The sequence below is a fragment of the Neofelis nebulosa genome, chromosome 14 (genome assembly GCF_028018385.1).
Source record: "Neofelis nebulosa isolate mNeoNeb1 chromosome 14, mNeoNeb1.pri, whole genome shotgun sequence".
Lineage (NCBI taxonomy): Eukaryota > Metazoa > Chordata > Mammalia > Carnivora > Felidae > Neofelis > Neofelis nebulosa.
The window spans coordinates 47,548,026-47,564,445 of record NC_080795.1 but is presented as its reverse complement, the minus strand read 5'-3'; the positions used below and the strand labels follow the sequence as shown (position 1 = coordinate 47,564,445).

General features: G+C 43.2%; 1 protein-coding gene across 3 annotated transcripts in view; it reads right to left on the bottom strand.

Moving 5' to 3' along the window:
- Positions 1-16,420, bottom strand: part of GRHL2 (grainyhead like transcription factor 2) — a 173,955-nt gene that overhangs the window by 53,492 nt on the left and 104,043 nt on the right. For all 3 annotated transcript variants that reach the window (XM_058698717.1, XM_058698715.1, XM_058698716.1), the window contains exon 8: positions 11,295-11,389. In XM_058698717.1, the coding sequence (XP_058554700.1) occupies positions 11,295-11,389 (95 nt within the window). The remainder of the gene's footprint in view (positions 1-11,294; positions 11,390-16,420) is intronic.

The following is a 16,420-nucleotide window of genomic DNA, read 5'->3' as shown; positions in this document are numbered from 1 at the left end:
ATCATTTGTTGTTATATGAATCCTTTTGGCTCATGTTTAATACTTAAAACTTGCTTTGAGTTTGTAATGCTATGGCACAAAATTCAAAAGGCACAAAAGAGTTAACTGAAAACACCTCCCCCCCACCCTGCATAGTTCTCTAAACAACCAACAGTCTCTTGAGGATCTTTCATAATTTCTTGTGTATCCTTCTAGAAATATGCCATGCAATACATATCATTATTCTTTTTTATACAAATGGTACCACAGTAAACATAGTTATGCATCTTGCTTTACTAAATAAATTTTGAAGATAGCCCTTTTCGTTTTTAAAGAACTGTGAAATAAGGAGTAATAATTTCTTTACCATTGGGCTGTTTGCAGTCTTTTCATCTTACGAGGATGCAACGTGTGTCTTTCAACATGGATTTCGTACACACGTGCACATATAAATTTTTCACAGTATATAAGGCCATGTCACTATTTTTATTTATTTTTTTATTTTTTTAACGTTTATTTATTTTTGAGACAGAGAGAGACAAAGCATGAATGGGGGAGGGTCAGAGAGAGGGCGACACAGTATCTGAAACAGGCTCCAGGCTCTGAGCTGTCAGCACAGAGCCCGACGCGGGGCTCGAACTCACGGCCCGCGAGATCAGGACCTAAGCCGAAGTCGGCCGCTTAAGCGACTGAGCTACCCAGGCGCTCCCCATGTCACTATTTTTAATCTGGCTTTTGTCCTCACAATTTGACTGAAATTGCTTTCTTCGAGGACTCAATAGCAAATTTATAAGCAAGGGTTCTCCTATTTAGTAGGCATCCAGGAGGTCTGGGTAAAATACGCATTACAGGGCCCCATGCCCAGAGTTTCCAATCAGTAGGTCCGAGGTGAGAGATCCAAGTACTTGCACATCTAACCCAAGTTGAGGTGGATGACACACATGGAAGGCCAGGCTTTGAGAAACCATGACCTACTGCACTGACTTCACTGGCCAGTTCTTCCTTCTTCCCCGGCTCCATCCCCTGCCTCTCTGCCTTCTTCTGTAGTCTCCTTCTTGACCACCCCTTTCTTGTCTGGTTCCTCCAACATGCCTCAGTGGGGTGAGTCTGAATCTCATCCTTTCCCATGACTTCTATCCTCCCCTCTTTACAAACAACTCCTAACAGCTTTCCTGCCCCAAATTCCCTGCTCTTCTTGTGCTCTCCACGCCACACCTTCGAGCATCCTGTTCTTCCACCTGACGTGCTCCTCTTTCCAACTTCCATGTGCTTACATTACAACTGACCCTTACGACACAGCCCGTATGCCAAATCCTCCCCATGTCTTCCCTGATCCCACAGAAAGGTGATCTCTCTACATGCTACAGTATTTAGAAGTGAAGTGTGTGTGTGTGTGTGTGTGTGTGTGTGTGTGTGTGTGTGTGAGAGAGAGAGAGAGAGAGAGAGAGAGAGAGAGAGAGAGACAGAGGGAGGGAGAGAGAGAGAAAAGATAAAAGAAATCTGGCAAAGTATTAACAATGAGTCAATCCCAGTGAAGGGTATGTGGCGATAATTGTATTATTCTTTCAACTTTTCATTTGTAATTTTTTAAAAAAAATTGTTAACGTTTATTCATCCCTGAGAGAGACAGACAGAACATGAGCGGGGGAGGGGCAGAGAGAGAGGGAGACACAGAATCCGAAGCAGCCTCCAGGCTCTGAGCTGTCAGTACAGGGCCCGATGTGGGGCCTGAACTCACTAACTGAGATCATGACCCGAGCAGAAGTCAGATATTTAACCGACCTAGCCACCCAGGCACCCCTCTAACTTCTTTAAGGAAAAAGTTGGGGACATTTTTAAATAAAGAATTTTCTCCCTTTCCAGACCTTTCCTGGCACTTTACCTCTATTTTCATAAGAATGTTTGTCACTCTTCCATTCATATTACATTTATTTACAGCTATGTCTTACTTCTCAGCCGGGCCAAAATGTTCTCCGAGAGCAGACACTTTGCCTGGCTTATCTGTCCGTGAATTTCCACTGCCTGGCCTAGTGCATGATAATGCAAGAGGCAAGCTGCTTCGAAGGAGTGACCGCCCCTTTGCCAGAAATAATGTCGGATATGTTCCTGCTCGATCCTCCTCAATACAAAACGGCAGTGCTGAAAGAGTACGTGCTTTAGATAGCCCAAGGTGGGAGTTCTGGCTCTGCTCCGCATTAGCTGTGCAACTTTCATTAAGCTGGCTAACTTCTCTGGGCTTCAAAGTCTTCATTATTTAAATGAAAAGTGTTATCCACTTAAGATATGAATATTGCATAATATACATAAAGCACCTGGCGGAGTGCCCAGTATGTAGTAATCATTGAATAAATATTAACCCTGGTGCATGTGTGTGCATGAGAGCGCACACGCGCACACACATACACACGCACCGCCATCGGTCTATGAAATCCAAATCTGTAATTTAACTCTCGGCACACATACAGTAATTCATGCATGGAAATTACAGAGCCCTGAGCAGAATTCAGTCCAGAAACCATGGATACTCCACAACCTAACAAAAGATCAGGCCATTGATATCTTCAGTGAGATGCCTTCCACAGATTATTCCTTCTATATGTGAATTAACTCTAGCTTTAGAGCTTTTCCTACCAACCATTACCTTATAAAACTGGAACAAAGGCATGGCTTTGTTTAAGTTCAATACCAAAGACTCCAGCAAATGTTTACCTTTCCCTTCTAAAACTTCCTTCACCCACACCACGCCCCAGCAAACACATAAAAATGCCATTTGCCCTGCTTCGCAGTGTGTATCTGGACCTTTCACGACCCCACCCCAGAGCCTCCCCCAAGCCTTTCTTTACCTTTGAGACCATGAAAGATGCCTTATACCTTTGAGACCATGAAAGATGCCTTATAACGTTCTCTAACCTTCCACAAGATGACTTGTTTAAAACTGGGCCCTCCTTAGACGAAAAATTGGGATGTAACTTTTTCTTACTCGGCAATAGCTATCAAGCTTATCTCATCCCAGACTGTCTTATAAGCAAAAGGAGAGCTCCCCAGACTGCTGGCAGGAGGTTGGGGGTTGGGGTAATGAGCCAGGTCATGAGCCCATGGGGCATCAGGAGTATGGCCATCCTTAGCCAGTACTTTGGCTTCTTTTTTCACCCTGAAAACCAATATTTACATTATCTTGTCTTCTGCCTTGGGATCCAGCACTGGAGTGTGGCAGAGAGAGAACACAGTCCATTTAGAAGCATCCCATCAGAAGGTGAGATTTGTCAAGACTACAGAGACCATAATTTTCTAAGTGCTGTGAGGTGGCCCAATAAGAACTGATGAACTATTTTAGACCAAAAAGAAGTATTGGAAAGGAAAGAGAAGGAATGAGAGATATAATAAATTTGGGACGATTTAACAGATTCACCATGATTTGGTGAATTTCAAGCCAGTCTTTCAATTAGCATAACCTTATTTCCCACAAAAAGAGACTGGATAATTTGCAGTGTACAAGGCGGTGAGAACACTTACATTTTCGCCAACTTAGTATTTTAACGTAGGCCCTGATCAAAGCACTGGTGTTTCCACCAGCCTGTCTGTTAAGCTACTAAAATTGAGGTAATGAGGACAGAAAAGCTGTCTTTCCCATCCATTAGCAGCTGATGGAGCAAAAAGCTAAGCTTAGCTTACCGACCACTAGCTGTACCTAGAAAAGACAGCACTGGGAAGAGAAAGGGTTAACCCGTGCATCAAGAAAAGGAAGCACCCTGGAGTACATGGGGACAGAGTAAGTCACCCTCCACAACAGCTCTCCTCACATCTCACAACGTGAAGGAATTCATGACACAGGCCACATCAAACGTCCTTAGTCCAAGGCAGCTATAGGGCCATGCTGGGACATTAAACAAACGCCATTTTCTTTTATTTTTTTATTTTGACAGCGAGAGAGAGTGCACATGTGCGATTGGGGGAGAAGCAGAGGGAGACAGTGAGAGAATCCTAAGCAGGCTCTACACTCAGCACGGAGCCCAATGCGGGGCTCGATCCCACAACCCTGGGATCATGACCTGAGCCGAAACCAAGAGTGAGACGCTCAACCAATTGAACCACCCAGGCGCCCCTCCATTTTCTATTTTAAGAATGGGTTTACAGATATAGGACACTTTTTATTCCCAACTTCCATTTTGATTTTCCAGGCCAGCCAGCTGACTCTTATCAGCACATCCATGTTTCTATCCCTCAAACTGGGTCTCAGTTCTCATGTAATATCTCCTTGGGATCAGAGCAAAATCAGATATAAATGCAATAAATAAAAGGTACAAACATTAAGGAAAATAGGGCTCAGAAGAAATATCAACATGTACCCCCTCACCCTGAATTTCCTTACAATTTAAAAAATTACATGGAGGGGCGCCTGGGTGGCGCAGTCGGTTAAGCGTCCGACTTCAGCCAGGTCACGATCTCGCGGTCCGTGAGTTCGAGCCCCGCGTCAGGCTCTGGGCTGATGACTCGGAGCCTGGAGCCTGTTTCCGATTCTGTGTCTCCCTCTCTCTCTGCCCCTCCCCCGTTCATGCTCTGTCTCTCTCTGTCCCAAAAATAAATAAAAAACGTTGAAAAAAAAAATTACATGGAAATCTCTTCCATAAATCCAACTCATTTAAAGCATCCAAAGGGACCACAAAGTTAGAGGAACATATCTCTAAAATGAATATTGCTTATGTGTAAATATTTACTTTGAATTTACTAGATCGGTAAATGTGGGCTTTCATTTATTGGATTATTCTCAAGTTGCAAACATAAAGCTAAAAACCATTGTGTGCCTCCTGTAAACTTTATTTTCTCTAATGATAATCATCACTCTTGCCTTGAATTTTTTTTCATGTTGTGCTTCCCTCATGGCATTGCAAAAAAGAGAAAAGAATAGTCTTCACGGTTCATAACAGCATTATACCACTGTTCACAACAGAAACAAAAGCGTAAAAGAAAAGTGTACAAAAATAACGCACATGAATATGAAAATGAAATTCGGGATACCAAGGAAAGCAGCTGGAGAGAAGTGAGGAGTATAAATGTATATCACTGTGGTGAAGAAAACACTGGGATGTCTCAGAGTTACATTACAAAGCATGCACCGATCTTTAATTAATACAAAGTTAGCGATCGTGCAAATGAGATCACTAATGTAAGGCTAATACACACACACACACGCACTCAGCTGAACAGTCCTCATTCCCATATTCATTCTAATCAATAATATGCATAATATCAATAGAAAATGTACCAGGGCAACCAAAGACGTGGACAGAGAGAGACTGTGTTGGAGCAGCGAACCCATCTTGCTGGTGGGCAGTAAGGAGACAGAGTGACAAAATCATGGTGGCTTGATTGAACTGCTTTCCTCAAGGAGATGGAGCCAACCATTTGTTTTCTTTTTCTCTGGAGCTGTACTCCATAAATTGCTTTGAGAAGAAAAATCACAGTATGCTTTGGTCTAAAAAAAAATGCAGATTTCCCTCTCATGGGATGTTTAACAGCATGGACTCTGGAGGATATATGTTTAAAGTCCACCTTGTCTACTTGCCTAATCTTGCAGTGCCTGCTACGTAGGAGTCGATATTTAATGGAATCAGAATCTGAGATACACAAGAAAATGATCTATAACGTCTCACCACCCTTCTGTTCCCTGCCCCACCCTGACCCGGTCTCAGCCCTGCCCGCCCCCAATTTCAGCACAAAAGTTTAACAGGGATAAAAACATACGGCTTATCTGTGTCCTTGACCCTTTCTAAAATTGCAACAACTTCCTTTCGGAAAGTTCCTCCCTGAAGCCCCAAATGCAGGAAGAACATTCACGGCTGACACGGCAGAGTAGAAGCTAGACTAGCGACCCCCCAGAGCCCCTTCCTGCAACTCAGCACAGAGAAGGGGAGGGACGGGGTAGGCATTGCTCTGGAGGGTCATCCCTGCTTCTGCACACAGGCACAGGTGACAGGCAGCCAAGAGTAACCCAGGAGTGACAGAATTTCCTATTATTGAATCATAATAAATTCTTTTAAAAATCAGGGATGGGAGACAGAGTAGTAGTGGGTTTATCTAACTGCTTGGTTATTTAGCAGTGCTGGTAGTTAAGGGAGGAGGGACGTTTTTACTGGATCAAGATCATTCCAAAAGGCTTGGATGCAGAGGGATTAAAAACGGCTTCATGGAAAGAAGCCTCCTTCGTCTTAGCTTATACACCACAGAAAGAATGAAGCATAGAAATGGGGGAGACAGTGCTATGGTGTTCCGGTAGAAAATACACAGAAAGGAAACTTGTTCCTCAGAGCACCAAGTAGCATCTTAATGCTCACGTAATTCTCTGTGGTCACACGAGAGGCGTTTGTAGCACATCGCGGTTTCTTGAAATCACTGTGAACAGAGAAAACGGCACGGGACAAAAACAAGGGGCCCGGTTTCAAGAATCTCTTTAGAAATCTGGGAGAAAGGGGAGTCTGTAATTAGGGTTTGCTGCCCTTCGGCTCTGGGGGTGATGTCATCGCCTGAAGAAAGGCAGTGCTCGGTGCCAGGAAACTGAGCTCACCGCTCTTCGATAATTCAATAGGGTCTTGCCTGGGAATTCCTCATCTTGGGGATTAGCGAGCAACAGATCTACTTTGTAGGTACCAGCGTTTGGCTAAGGGGAAAAAAAGAAAAAGTGAAAGGACCTTGGAAACGGGAGTCACGTGAAAGAATGAAGCACTGTGACCTTCCCAACAGAATCGCATGGACTGGACCTTAATTCTCTGTCACCTCTTCCTGCCATTTGCCAGCTGAGGAAACCGCAGCTCGGGAGGGGCAATTCACAAAGCCAGCCGCCGTTCCGGGGCCAGGACGAGTGTCTGACTGCCCGAACTCCGGTGCTAGCACCCTGTGCTCAGACCCCCATCAATCTCCAGTCTGTGACAGCGTGGACACTCAGGACCTCACCCACCCAGATATCACCGAGTCATTCCCAGGGACCCAGGGACACCAGTTCGTGTTACATGAGCTTCCAGACCGCACAGACCCTGAGGGGAGAAGAATGTCCCATTGCAGACTGTTTCTGCTGCCTGTGTCACTGCACAGAGGGACGCTGTGGCACAACCAGCAAAACCGGTTCTGGGTAGAAGAACTCTGACAGTTCTGCCAGAACCGTGCTGCAACTGAGACCGAAAATCTGCAGCTAATCCCCAGGCCTCATTCTAACTAATAGTTTTAACACCTTCCCTGGCCCAACTTTTTCCTATCGTTAGATTAAACGATTAGAGTTTCACATCCTTGCCATTCTTCTATTTGCGCTAAAGGAGAACTAGAAATGTAAGGTAGGACAGCAACAAAAGAAAAGAGTAGGAACTGTGCTTTCGAAAAATGCATAAACTTTTTATCATCGAGTCTTGATTATGCATATGTGCTAAGACTACCAAATACCAGGCCATTATTTTTTTTTTTAGTGAACGCCCCGAAGGCCTTAAACGTCCAAATAAAAACTCTTCTTTAACATAGTTATCGTAGGAAGACATATAGTTTTCTCAAATGATGCTGCTGTGACTCAAAGTATGTTTGTAATGTCTCTTCTGACACTGCTGTCTTTAAAGCTGGTATTTCACAAAGGAAATCTCATTTTTAACCATGAAGTGGTATTATCAAATGTGTCGATACGTATTCAGACTTGGACCCAGGCGATTTGATGTTTTTCTTTTATTTTTTAAAAAATTTTTAATGTTTATTTATTTTTTTGGGGGGGAGGGGCAGAGAGAGAGAGAGAGAGAGAGAGAGAGGGAGAGAGAGACACAGAACCCGAAGCAGGCTCCAGGCTCCGAGCTGTCGGCACAGAGCCTGACGCGGGGCTCAAACTCACGAACCATGAGATCATGACCTGAGCTGAAGTAGGGACAGTTAACAGACTGAGCACCCCCCCCCACCGCCAGGCGCCCCAATTTCTGATATTTTTCTTTAAACATAGTCAAAGATCAAGATTTACCACCACTGTGGGCATTCAAAAGGTCACAGCAACTCTCTTGAACAGAGCTAACACAAGGCGACCTCTGGCCGGCTGCCAAAGCCTGGCCAAGGCACCCGGGAATGCTGGCAACCTCCACTGTGTCACTACCTTCCCCAACACTGAAAGCCAGTGAAGATGTAAACTGCATATTCAGTAGTTTGAGAGGGTGTGGTTGAGGCATTAAGAACTCACATGTCCCCAACGACCAGGCAGGGAAAGTTCCAGAATGGAAAAGGCTAGAGAAAAGGATGTTACTAAAAAGAACAGCCAGTATCTCCTAAGAGCCACTCGTGGCCTTGCAAATGCTTAGACTCATGGGTGCCAGAATCTTTAATTATCCAAAAGAATCCAGAAGTCTAGATTTAAAAAAATAATAATTATAATCTCCTGGTTATGAAATGTGGGCAAATTTTTTTTTTTTAATTTGAAATAGGAGTACATAAATGCATGAGGTACAACACAGCATATAATTCTGTGGCCCACATAAAGGCTGGAGGTCATAATTTTGTGTCCTCTGGCCACATAAACCAAAATAATGTAGGACACTGAATGGGGCCCCGGCCTCATAACCTACAAAAAATTTCTCTGTGGATGTTACAAATAGGAACCTGAAGGCAAGGTCAATGGCTCCTGAGAAGTCCACATCATGAAAATCACAAACAATTCTGCTGTGGGAAGGATGTTTTTACTTCTTGCTTTATGGAAACCATTTTCTCAACAGTCATACAACTTTGCTTTTTGTTTTTTGTTTTGCAATCTGCTTATTATAAAATCAGTAATATTTTAAAGAAATACCTTAGGGTACACAGGTTGAACAATAAGATATTCTCAGCCTCCTGAATGAAGTGAATTTAACTTTTACGGTTTTTCTTTGAAAATTCTGCCAGTAGTTTGGGGAAAATTATTATTATTTTTTTTATTACTTATTTGATCAACCCAGACTGCATACAACGGCAACAACCAAGTTATAGTCACTAAAATATATATATTAAACAAACATTTTGCCACAGTAAGCAATATGAAATATCCTCCACTGCCCTTTGTCAAGGTCTACGTGAGCTTAAACTTGTCAGCCCATAACAACACACATGCACAACCACACACATTTCAAGAAGAAAAGTGAGCTCCTACCTATGGGAAATGAGTGATATCATCTGCACTAGGCTAAAAGAAAGGTCAGTTCAACCCCAAAATGCCTACCTTGCTAGTTCACTGCAGAGCCTCCATCATTTAAGCCATCGCCTCTGATTAGGCATGTTCTTCAAAAGGTCCCTACTGACACATTCACCCACTAGCACTCATTATCACAGACCGCCTGATAATGAAAACAGGGGCTATGATCACAGTTCACATTTATAGCTTGCTTTACACTGACAAGGCAATTTCTTTCTTTTTTTTTTTTAATGTTTATTTATTTCGAGAGAGAGAGAGAGAGAGAGACTGTGTGTGTGTGTGTGCGCGCGCATGCGTGAGGGGGAGAAGGGCAGAGAGAGAGGGAGAGAGAGAATCCCAAGCAGGCTCTGTGATGACAGTGCAGACCCCAGAGCAGGGCTCAATCTCACGAACCTTGAGATCATGACCGGAGCCGCAATCAAGAGTCTCGAGAGTCGGACACTTAACGGACTGAGCCACCCAGGCGCCCCTGACAAGACACTGTCACTGATAGGATCCCACTGTCTTCCTGATCCCTGTGCTCCCTATATAGTTGGCCTGCCTCTCACCCCTCCCACTGTTGTGGGGTTACTGGTTTCCCTGTCACCTCACCCTGAGCCCTGGATCTTCCCACGTCATAATCCCAGCACAATGTGTGGTACAGCAGAGACCACTGGAAAAGTGCTGTTGTTTGTATGTGGGAGGGAACTGAGGCCCAGGGAGGTCAGATGACTCTCTGAGGACTTCAACCCCCACTCCATGGTGCCATTGCCCAGATGGCCTTTTCATTATCTACCCCAGCAAAGTAGCTGCTAAGGGAATGGAGTTATGAACGGGAAGCACAAGATTTGAGCAAGGAACTTTAAATGGAGGCGGAGTGAACCGTAGAAGACAAACTTTCCCTACAGTTCTGTGTGGGACCTGACCTCCCATCCATTTGTTGCAAGGCCTACTTCCTCCCCTTGGATGCACTGAGCCACCGGAACATTCTCCAGGCTGTTCTGGCACTCCGTTGCCGCTCACCCATTTGGGTCACCTTTCTTGGGCCTAAAGCCAATTTCATTTACATTGCTTCATACCTGCGTGAAATGAGACACTGAGCAATTCATCTTGTACATAACTCATGCCCACAAACTCCCATCCAGCTTCCTTTCTCACCCAGCCTTCCCCCTGCTCGAAGACAATAAAGCATTGAAGGGAACTGTTTACATTGATCTTTTCATTAGTTTGAAGACAGTCTTCTAACACCCTCCTAAATGGTACATAACTGAGGCAGAAAACAAGCTTAGGTTTCATCTGGAACCTTCTCTTAAGTGCAAAATAAGGATCAAGGATCAGAAGCTAAACAACACAGAAAGAAGAGTGAGCATAAGCAGAGTCTGTAGTTTTCATAAAATCGAAGAGACTCATGTCTGGCAGACAGACCTGAGTAGCCATGTGTCTTATTTTTTTTTACCCAAATCAGTGCAGTATGGGCATCTACCCTCAGGGCACAACTTGCTGGAGATTTTACCATTGCCTTTCCTAACCATGCTGGGACGAGGAAAAAAGACCAAAAGTTGAAGCAGTCAGGATTAAAGACAGGATTCAATGCAACGGTGCCAGCTCTACCACAGGGAATGAAGGTCAGAGACCCCCAGTCGTGCTTTCTGTACCCGTCCCTCAAGCAGGCTCTGTCTGGAAGGAGTCATGGGGCCAGAAGGCCTGCCCAGTCACTTACCGATGGACACATTAGCTCTGAACACTTTCCTGCCTCTGTAGAAGGCAGCAGTCAGGGCTGTTTAGGGGAATCTGCAGTGTAGGTGAACAAGGTTTTCTGGACGAGCCTTGCCAGCATCATGTACTAAAATAAAGCACAGGGAGCTGGAGGGCTGGGGAGGGGCATGCAGCTTGGCCCATCCCACGAGAGGCCACAGAGAAACACACACACTCCCTTTTCTCCTTTATCCTCCAAAAGGCAATTTAACTGCACGTAACTGAATGTGCGTAACTTCTAGAGAAAGATAACAAGCTCATTTCCTTTTTTTTTTTTTTTTTACCCCGGCTTCAGTTAACAAATCTTTCCCTACTTATAGAGGCTGTTGTGAAAGAATCATCTACAGGGAACGGTGACGTTATTTAAAAGGCACGAGAAATGAATCAATGCTACTTTTTCACTCACCTTTGCCTCTTCATTCACGTCCCAGGTGAAGGAAACAGCGTTATATGCAATCTCCTCGATGTTTCCAATCGTATTAAAGCTCTCCTTGTAATCAGCTGTCACGTTAAAAAAGAAAAAGGTTTTAAGAGAGCAAGAGTTACTTGATGACATGTACTTAAATGTCATTTTCCAATGAGGAGATTTAAACTTTGCCTACTCTTCTGGCTACCCCTTAGCAACAGTTAAGGATTTGTGCTCGCACATCTTCTTTTACTGATATTTTTCTCTATGAGAATGTTCTGCTATTAGGAGAGCAAATCTAGGTGAAGCAATGTTCCTAAGAGATTTGCTTATTGGTTTCATTTTTTACGAGGTTTACAGAATTATTAGTGTTTTTCCCTCCTGAATCCCTGGACACCTATCCACTCCCTCACCTCCTCACATTCCTGTAGCTTAGTTGTGTTGGAAGGTGCCAGAGTCATCTGTAGGGACGGTCTGGTAGAACAATATGCTGGTTATCAGCCAGGCAGTGTTGCGGGAACCCAGGGGAGAGATTCCAGGAGAGTGCAAGGAAACTTTTTTTTTTTTTTTTACTTCCTTTTGGATTTAGGTGCAGAGAATTGAGTTAATCATTTTCACCTCCCTATTACCACTTGTCCATTTGAGGCCTTCTCTTCGTTTATTTCTGTGTTTATGTAAATATTTACGTATTCATTTTTCTTCCCTATCCTCTCCCACAAACGCAACAGCTATCGAGGTGTTTGCTACGTGTGCTTAGAAAATACGTTGGGTCGATTTGCCTGTGTGCATAGCTGTTATTTCCGGAACTTGTGCTGTGCTATGGCTAGACTTGCCAGATCTAGCAGTTATTTGGGATATACTTATCCTGAAGAAGTATCTGTTGTTTGCCAGTAGTTCAAACTTAACTGGGCACCCTATATTTTATCTGGCAGCCTTAGCTAGGAACCTCTTCGGGTCTCTAATCACATTGCTGGTGGCATGCCTATTTCTAACAGCAGCCGTAGAGAATTCTGTGGTAAGCATCAGCCACTGTTTACTTATCCGCTCTCCCCAGATATGGACCCTTGAGTGGTCTCCAGCTTTCTGGTACACAGACTACATTGCAAGTGATCCCTACTACCCACGCTCTCCACTGTCACCGTCGTACTTGGCATTAAGGCCTGGACATGATGTTCCTGCTTTTTTGTTTGTTTAATTTTTTATGTTTATTTATTTATTTTTGAGAGAGTGAAAGAGAAAGAGAGAGACAGAGAGGGAGGGAGGGGCAGGGAAAGAGGGAAACAGAGAATCCCAGGCAGGCCCCACGCTGTCAGCGCAGAGCCTGAAGCTTGATGCGGGGATGGAACCCACGACCCGTGAGATCTGGACCCAAGCCGAAATCAACAGTCAGACTTTGAACCACCTGAATCACCCAGGTGCCCCAACATTCCTAGTTTTAATCCTCACTATGTCTTGAGTGTTTGAGCTTATGGTTACCATCTGGATTTCCCCCTACTTTTGTCCTACTTTGATTCTGTACTAAATAAACATCAGCCATGTCCTGCCTGGATGGCAACAAGGTCCACGGCCCATCTGCTTTCCTTCGAGGTCTGGATCATTCACAGGGTGGTCACCTAATCACAAATGTTCTTTCCCTCAAAGGTCTCATCATGACTCTTCTGAAATGAAAGTCAGATCACGTGCTTTTTCTAATTTTTCTCAGGGCTAAAATTTATACCATGATCTATCATGTCCTTCACAATCGGGACTGGACACCTCTCTGTGCCCTCATACTTCAAGCCCACAGTGGGGGCCAGGAGAAGAGGTCTTTTTGTTTATAAAATCTAGTGGCGCCTGGGCGGCTCAAACGTCTGACTTCGGCTCAAGTCATGATCTCGCGGCTTGTGGGTTCGAGCCCCGCATCAGGTTCTGTGCTGACAGCTCAGAGCCTGGAGCCTGCTTTGAACTCTGTGTCTCCCCCTCTCTCTGTCCCTTCCCTGCTCATGCTCTGTCTCTCTCTCTCTAAGGGGAGACACAGAGTCCAAAGCAGGCTCCAGGCTCTGAGCTGTCAGCACAGAGCCTGATGCGGGGCTCGAACCCACAAGCTGTGAGATCATGACTTGAGCCGAAGTCGGACGTTTAACTGACTGAGCCACCCAGGCACCGCTAGAAAAATGTTTTCAAATAAATAAATAAATAAATAAAATCTTTTTGAATATTTTTCTTGGCTGCACTAGGACAGGAGCTGGGTGTTATGATGAATTCCCAGGATGTGTCAAGTGTTCGTTGCCTACAAAATAGGACATGATTCTGACTGAATGGTCATCTCTTCAAGCTTGTCCTTCTGGGTTGCTGTGTCACTCCAGGGCTGGTGGCTTCTCGAGGCTTTAACAACCTGTGCTCATGCTGTGACATTTTGAAGTCTGCTTTCCTAAAGTTCACATATCCAGTCATTTTTATCCATTTCCTCCTCACTTATTGTAAAGTCCAAGTTCATGTGATCCTTTATCAAGATTTTCACCACTTTCTTACAGTAATACAACCCATCGTGCTTGTATGAATCAGGCGGAGAGAAGCAGTAGGTCCTATTTGCTTTTTCTATCCGTGATATAAATAATAATAAAACAAAGTCCATAATAAGTCCATATTAATCCATAATAAAATAAAGTCAGTTTGATTTGGTTTTCTCTTTATTACCAGGACATGTATTGAGGGTTAACCACAGAAAAACCTACTTTTTAACATGCCCTCCAAAATGGCCCTCCAGACCCATTCTCTAGAATGTGTTGTGCCAATCTAGATTCCACCAGAATCCTATTTCCCCTTTTTCTCACCCAATTTCTAACTTTTTTTTTTTGACAATCCAATGGGTACAAAGTGGTATCCTACTGACGTAACATTTGCATTTCTTCTTCCACTCGTGAGTTCAAGCATCTCTTCACATCCGGGATAGCTGAACAGGTGTTTGCTTATATAAACTGCCTGTTCATGGCCTTTGTCCATGTTTCTGTTGGTTCCCCCAGGGAAACTTCGTATCTATGTATCTTTGCAACTATGAATCATAGCAAAGAAACTATGTATCTTTGCATTTTTATTATTATTATTATTATTAGAGAGAGACCATGTGTGCATGAGTGGGGGAGGGGCAGAAGGAAAGGAAGAAAAGATCTCAAGCAGGCTCCACACCCAGTTTGGAGCCTGACTCAGGGCTTGATTTCATGACTAAGAGATCACAATCAGAGCTGAAATCAAGAGCAAGAGGCTTAACCGACTGAGCCACCCAGGCGTCCCTATCTTTACGTTTTAAAAAAAGCATACACACTTTAATACAAAAGCATTCATCATAAAGACCACAATCTACTCCACAAACAACCACAAAAAACACGTCTGTGTAAATATTTCCTGTTTCCTCCCTCAGTCTGTCTCCCTTTCTCCACAATATGTAAATATTTTTATACAGTATTGTAACAATTATTTTTACTTTGCTTAATACTTCTTCAGCATCTTTCCATGTCAATAAATAAACTTGTGGAAAATGCAATTCAGTGTAATTGCAAAATACTATTATACTGAATTTTAAAAATAACTTTGCCAAAACTTTATTTTGCTCTTTCTTGTTGGTCATTTAAATGGCGTCCAATACTTTGCTACCATAAATAGTACTTCATTTAATTATCTTTATGGCTAAATATTCACATATACTTCATTATTTCAATAAGATATAGTCTCAGAAGTGAAATTAACAAGTCCAAGGCAAATATATTTTTTTATAATTTTTTTTAAGTTTATTTATTTTTGAGAGACAGAGAGAGAGCACAAGCAGGGGAAAGGCAGAGAGAGAGGGAGACACAGAATCTGAAGCAGGCTCCAGGCTCCGAGCTGTCAGCACAGAGCCCAACACAGGGCTCGAACTCACAGACTGCGAGATCATGACCTGAGCTGAAGTCGGACGCTTAACCGACTGAGCCACCCAGGCGCCCTGATTAGCATTTTTTAACAGCTTTAGGTCAACTGTAATGTTTAAAACCCAAAAGTCATATTTAGAAATAAAGACAAACCAAAGCAGTTTGGTCAAACACTTTGATTAAGGATCTTAAATACGAATGCCATACAAATACAATGCTGTCTGCATCCCCTAATCATGCATAGGGCCTCTGTCAGTTTGTATCATATTCACTTCATCACCAAATAAATATATTGAACAAATATGTACCGTGTGTCCACTATGTACCAGCCAGTGTCTTCACACTGGGGAGACAGCAAGAAACAAGACTAGGTCCCTGATCATGTGGCTTTTACGGTCCAGAAGGAGAGAATATAAATAAGTAGACAAATAAATGAACAACACAATTACATTTAACATGCTTTTTTATGCCAATAACAAAACCCAAAAACTCTGGTAAGGCTACTTTTTACTGAGTGGTTACATTACTTTGTTTATTTCCTTCATACCATGTGCCAATATTTTATTTATCTGTTTACTTATTTATTACCAACATTTCCCATTAGCTATTTGTTCTATGCAGGCAAGGAATTTATCTTAAACGCTGCTGTTTTTTCAGTGCTTAACATCATACAGATAAGACGCATTCCATAAATGTGTTGAACAATGGGGTAAGTGAATGAATGTATCCACAAGCATTCTAAGCCAGATATATAACTGAGACTGATCTCACACCTTCCTCTTTAACCTTATGCAATATAAGAAATGTCTGTTTATCTTTAGGCTCTAAGCCGTTCCTACAGATGGTAAAATAGCTCTGCTATCATTTGTGACTAGGAAAGTTTTCTAAGACTAAACAGCTTATGCACATTGATGTTGGCTTGTCCACATGTTTTTTTGGTCCAATGAATAAAACGCTAATAGCTGTATCTCTCATTTCCGAAAACTGTGTTACTGTTGTTTGCCTAAGGGTTTATGGCTCATAGTATAGAAATAGAAACTCAGCAACCTGTTGGTAAGCCTTTCCTCAAGAAAGCTTCTTAAACGCAAATTTTGTAAATGTTGATAGTTGCGATTAGTAAAAGGCATTGTCAATGAGCTGGCATAAGAAGCTTAGTTTCTTGCCACAACAAAATTTCACAATGTTGGTAATTTGAAACAACAGAATTCGCTGGAGGCCAGACTACCCAAATCAAGGTGATGG